Source organism: Haliaeetus leucocephalus, unplaced genomic scaffold (genome assembly GCF_000737465.1).
Source record: "Haliaeetus leucocephalus isolate CR32 unplaced genomic scaffold, Haliaeetus_leucocephalus-4.0 Scaffold545, whole genome shotgun sequence".
Taxonomy (NCBI): Eukaryota; Metazoa; Chordata; class Aves; order Accipitriformes; family Accipitridae; genus Haliaeetus; species Haliaeetus leucocephalus.
The window spans coordinates 1,567,869-1,574,288 of record NW_010972981.1 but is presented as its reverse complement, the minus strand read 5'-3'; the positions used below and the strand labels follow the sequence as shown (position 1 = coordinate 1,574,288).

General features: G+C 34.4%; 1 protein-coding gene across 1 annotated transcript in view; it reads right to left on the bottom strand.

Annotated features, from left to right (window-relative positions):
* CPEB2 (cytoplasmic polyadenylation element binding protein 2) overlaps nt 1-6,420 on the bottom strand; it is a 56,750-nt gene that overhangs the window by 26,021 nt on the left and 24,309 nt on the right. The window contains exon 6 of the mRNA XM_010576883.1: nt 5,200-5,250. Within this exon, the coding sequence (XP_010575185.1) occupies nt 5,200-5,250 (51 nt within the window). The remainder of the gene's footprint in view (nt 1-5,199; nt 5,251-6,420) is intronic.

The following is a 6,420-nucleotide window of genomic DNA, read 5'->3' as shown; positions in this document are numbered from 1 at the left end:
CCTTCCCCCCCTCCCCCCAAATAAAACTAGAGTAACCAGGGAAAACACCAGTGCATCACATCCATAGCAATGACTGCAGTGCCATGTTCTCTCTCACAGAGTAATATACAAATGCATGTTAATAAGCATCTTTTGGCAAAAGCCTTAGTAATTTTTCTTCTCTTCTGCCATTTCTGCTCCTTTTTTGCCCACCAAAACAGCTCAGCTATTTTCTTATATTTTCACAGTTAAGACAAGCTGATATGCATAAAAATATTCTGTTACAGAACACCTGAACTGTTTTTCTTTGTGCATTTAAAAATAAACAGTCACTTTAAGGAGAAACACAAAAGGGTTATTAAAATGCTAAAAAAACCCCAATGCAATTCAGCTTAAAGGGGTAGTTGCTGCAGTATTTTATATATATGGAAATTACAATGATGTACCAAAGTTATATGTGTATTCTTTGCTTCAGCAAAACAATGAAATCAGAGAAAATGGGAAAATAACTGTACTTGATGTTGTCACATTATTTACTTTACTTCTATGGCAAACCCCCATCCCTGATGTTTATCTGTCTTTTCCATTTAGATTGTAAACAGGTTTGGGCAGGGATTTTCTGCCACTTTGTGTCTAGAAAAATGCGATCCCATTCTTAAGACAATCTGTAGGCACTGCTGCAATAAATGTCATCATTAACATCAAAATGTATGGATTTGCAAAACTCGTTATTTTTTCCTATTTTTATCCAGACTTTAAGACCACAGTTGTTTTAATAACAGTACGTACAGTCTTACTGTTACTAAAAATACGATGTTAAAGCAAACATATCCTATCTTCATGAAACTTCAGAATTTTAATCTCTCCACGTCACATATATATACATATATATAAAAACTTCTTTCAAAGGCCAGATACTACTTGTGAAAACAGTTCCACTGAATCAAACTTTTAGTACATTGTAAGCAGAGATTATTCTTTCTGAAGATATTAGTTTCAATCAGAAGTATTTCTATATTTATTAAAATAACATGCACATAATATTTTACACCTTTCAGAGCACATATGCTTACAGAGCATGTGGTCTGTATAACTATACACATTATATATATTTATTTATAGATTTAGCGATACATAGAGTGCTTATATATATGTATTTAATATATATCTCTCTCTCTCTACATAAGTAGTGCATATGTTTAGATAAATAATTGCAGGGGAGACAGCCCTTTGGGAAAGGCCAGACACTGCAGGCAAATAATTGATTTACAACAACAACAAAAAGAAGAGATTAAACTTCTTCCTTCCTGAACTTGTTCAAAGAGTAAGTCATACAGAAATATTTTTTGTATCTTTTAATCTATTAAGCTGGATATCTTAATTAGCCAAAACCTCTGAAAGGCTTCAAATGAGTGAGAAAGAACAAGAGATATACTTTTATTCTAGAAAATATAAATGAGGCAACACATACAAGAAGAATAATGATGCCCAATAAAAATGAAGTTCAATAACATTGAAACCTTCCAACATTAAGAGTGCTGTATATATAACAGACATTCCCTTACAGTTAAAACCTGTTTCTATATCCCTGAAGTTGCATACTAAGGCTTAAACCTGTCAAAAAAATTAATAACCCCCTTTCTGCAGCTTAAATCAGCCCAGAGGTAGATATATGAAAGACAGAAGTAAATACACTTTTTGTGCATATTTATCTAACATCAAGACAATATAAATGTAACTTTGCACATTATGTGAGCAATGCTATCACACAGATAGTAAATGTATCATTTCTATTTTATTCAGACACATATTTCAAATATATACCAGAGATCAAATACATACATACTTAAGTAACTCAACTGAACAACTGAGCTGAATTCAAAATATTATGTAGTATAACAGGAAAAACTACTATGCAAGCTTCCTGTATTTAAAGATAACGATGAAATTTATGATGGAAAGTAAGATAAAATACTATTTATCACTAACATTCCTGATTTACTGATCAAATGGTGACAGTGAAGTAATGAAAACTTCTTCATTAATACTTGTCATTGTAAGAAATCCATAAACAATTATGGCAAAAAATTCCCAAGAGTCTAGACTAAAGGAGGTAGGTGCCTAATTCCCATTTTATTCTACTGGATCTGGGTGCCTAAATTCTATTAAGATTTCTTTAGAAATCACATCTTTATAAATTTTAAGGGTGAAAGAGTTCATTATGACAATTCAAGTTTGCCATGCCTAACAGACTACAGAAACTCATTTAGCAATTCCTGTATAGGAAGTTTAATAACTTCTCTTTGAAGTAAACCACCTCTTCTAAGAAGCACAACCAGCTATAGTATCTTTAAGATGGAAAGTCTAATCAGCATTGCTAAACTAATCAAATGGTGTATTATGTTTCAAAAGCCATTAAAAAAATTCAATGCATTAAAACTATAAATGGGGGGTGAAGCCTATAATGGGGAAAACCCACCCTACCCCCCAACAAATTGGCCCCTTGCATTACGACTTGCTACAGAAAGGTTCTAAGTTGACAATTAAACACGTAGTCAGGTAAACCCATTCTGAAGTATCTTTTTTTGACTTTTGAGAGATAACAGTCATTAAAAATGCATTGCTTTTTTAACAGCTTGAGATGAAAAAGATATATAATTATCACATATATAATTTATTAAAGCACATAAATCAGCTTTCATTTCATTAATTTAAATAATGAAAACTGTAAATATTAATATTAGGTACAGTTCAGTAAGTACACTTTAAATGAGCTGGAAAAGATCTATCATTTAAGAAGAGGAAATACTAGCTGAAAATAAGTTTTATCTAGAAGTGCTTAGTCTTAAAAGGGTTGAGGAATTCCAGCCTGGCTTATGTCAGAATCTTACTGGGATCCAGAGATACCAGTCCACTAAAATCAAGCCAACTACAATCCAGTGAGGGTCATGATCTAGTGTTAAGTATTAGTGCACACACAGATGGGCTCAGGATCCTTAAAAATGGTGCCTTTCTTTCATGAAGGTCTGGTAATTCCTGCTCCTGTAGCAACTACAATACTTACTGAGAAAGTAAGGGACAAATGTGGGTCTTTGGATTACCAACTCTTCTCTTCCCTATTCCTCCCCCCAAGGCACCAATTACAGGGATACAGGGAAATGTTAGCCTGAATCCTATTAGGCAGAGAAGGAAACTGAAGTCGACAACTTTATCAGCAAGTTTTCAAGCTGTAATTCTCATTACCGCACATTTGGAGGAAGCCCCTCAATTCTTGCTAAGAAAGAAAGGTTGTGCAGAGTCTGAGCTGCTGGAGCGTCCCAGAAGCCGCTCCCAGTGCTTCTGTTCTCGAGCTGCAAGGAGCTGCAGCTCAGACACTCGAACCTGAAATGGCTCTTAACGGTATACATGATTGCACTGGACTGCACTGACGGGTACACCAGATTCTCCAGGAACATGGTAGAGCTTAGGTGTCTAAACCAAGGCTCTGAATTAAATTCTAAAGGCATACCTAAAAATTAGGTGTTGCAGCACCTGTCTTTTAGATACTCAAATTGTTATTTTTATCCCACCTATTGAAGGTGGGAAATAATACTGTAGCTTTCAAAGAGGAAAGCAGTCACATTAAGTGCTACCTTCCAAACTACAGTAGAAACCCCGCCAGCATTAATAAAAAACAAGATATTCTTCAGTGCATATTCCAGCTCTATTTTCAGAGGTTTTCAGGATAGACTGGTACCAGTGAGACGCATTTTTCCAACATCCATGGTAACAGCAATCCCCCTTTTTCCTCGATATTCCATAGTGTAACAGTGCTTCCCACATGCTCTTTGACCACGCAAAACTCTAAAGAGAGCAGCTCACCATTCTAAGTATTAAAACAAATGAATTAAAATTATATGAATTTCTTACACTGATAGCGTTGAAATATTTCACAGCTGCTCATAAGACTGCTTAGTTTTTAATACCTTCCCATCCAACACTTCATTATAAATCAGTAGATAATGACAATTGCAAATATACTACCTGAACAAACCAGCTTGCAGAATAGGCCTTACAGTTGCAGTTAAATACAGAAAGTTAACTGTTGTAAATGTAATATCAAGCACATCGATATTCAATGTACAGGAATCAGGATTATGGCCTGTGTGGGCTAAACACTAAATTTATTTCAATAGTTAAGTAGCTATTTTCACTTTTCAAGCTACTCCATTATCTTAAAGAACTATTCAATACCAAAGGACCTAATTCTTCAAATGTCTCCTGTGCAATATTTTCCTTTACTAGGTATAAAGCTAAACCTGAATTTCCTTAAAATTTTAACTGTTTACTCAGTGTTACACAAAGCAAGTTAGATATTTCTTACATTTTATATCCATTTGCGCAAATGTAAATGACTGTGCAGAAGGGTAAGGCAATTAAAAAAAACAGAGCTCCACAGAACCACAAACCTGAAATAACTATTCTGACTGTATTTTTTAATAATTAGGTCTTTACTGGTAATGTCTAGACCCATCAAGTCAAAGACCAAAGTGTACTTGCTTCGTGTACAACAGCTTCCATGTTTTCTGATCTAGAGAAGCTGTGGCATTACAGCTCTAATTTTTCCCAATGTAGAAAACATTTGTGTGCAACCCCCGCCGATTTATTATTGACTTAGATGGATTACCAAGCTTTGCTTCCTTCTTTAGCCTTGAACAAAGGCTAAAGTTCATGCCTTCACTGAGTAGCAGATGTTCATGAAGTTTGACCTACTAGGAGAGGAACGTGAACATGAACTCTAACTTCAGCATATTTCGCAGTTAGAAACTTACTTGACAAAGCCAGTTCCAAAAAACCCAACAAAAATAAAACACTACTTCACATTATTTACACAAGATAGAAAAACATGCCTTTCTGGCCCTCTTATTTTTCTAATTCCTGTTTCTGTATAATAGATTTCTAGCAGATCTTTGGAGAACATGCCACCGGTTTGCTTGAGAACAAAAAAGAATAGTACATCGTTATGAGCATTTCAGATTTCAAATAAGCTAGATATAATGAAAGGCTGTTGCAAGATTAGCTCTTGCCATTCATGTCTGAAAAATGGCAACAGTCCCATCAGTGTTGAAGACTAGAGGCAAGTAATTCAATAACAGAATATAATAGCATAATTTTATACCAACATGTCAGATTTAAGCTAAGCTAGAGATAATTAGAAACTGTTATAAGATTAGCACTTACCGTTTAACATCAGAAGATTGTCAGTCCCTGGATGTGGATAACTCAAGCGACCTTAAAAGAAAACAAAAACCAAAGAACAAAACAAAACAAATGCAGAGGTTTTAGCTATTATGCTAGAAAAAATAATGAAAAATCACTGCTTAGAATTTAAATATAAACTATACTTCCAGTTTGCCTAAGGGAAATAAAGAGCTAATATTTAACTCCAAGCACATTAACCAACAATACCCTTGACCCAAGTTAAAGCTGACAAGAACAGACTTCTTAACCTTAATTCTCTGGTCATAAGATCTGCAATGTGCTTTGGGATCAGCTCCAATAGGATAAAGCCACTTTTTGTTTCACGACACCCAGAAATAGTGCTGACTGCTTTAGTCTTCTCTTTCATAGTGACTGTGAATAACTGTACTATGCACATTGCTTAACAGAGTGGCATTTCTACAGTTTAGTGCTTCTCTACTGAATCAATTTAAGAAAAATCATGTTAATAGAAATTAAGGCATTAAAATTTTATTAACCAATTTATGACTGTATCTTGGTGTATTACATACAACCATTGTATGTAGTATTTTTCATTAAGTCTGGCAAAACTAGAGTACTGGTTTATCTACAGAATTAACAAAATTAAAGAATATGATAGATAACATTTTCAATATTTTATACTGAATAAAAATTACAGGAAAACCTCATATTCTGACATTAGAATTTTTCAAGTATTGCATTTTACTACATTGGTGGAATGTTATACTTTAATAGTTAAATGAATGGTTTAAAATGCACAGCTGAAGCGTCTGTTCACTACAAATTCCTTTTTATTAAATGAGACGTTTTCTGTTTACAGGAAGCTGCAAACATACCAGTAGCACACACTGACCTAGAGAGACATTTACAACAGCTGCTGTGTTTGGAAGAAGTATGCTTTAATGTGCAAAAACCTACATTTCCATCTATCTTCCTATTCAGATATACTTGCTTGCTTATAGTCCGTAAGCATATATAAAAAAATACTGTAACTTAAACGTTTAAATCTTTTGGAGGAAACAAGAATGTTTGTGGAAGCATTGGAGGAAACAAGAATGTTTGTGGAGGCATAAAGAAGAAACCAGTCTGGAAGCAATGGGTGTTCAGAACTCACACAGGTTTGAAGGGGAATATATGTGCAGAAGGCTTGCAAGATGTAAGTATTAGTAAGACACTGCTGTACCCTAATAAGGCTTACTC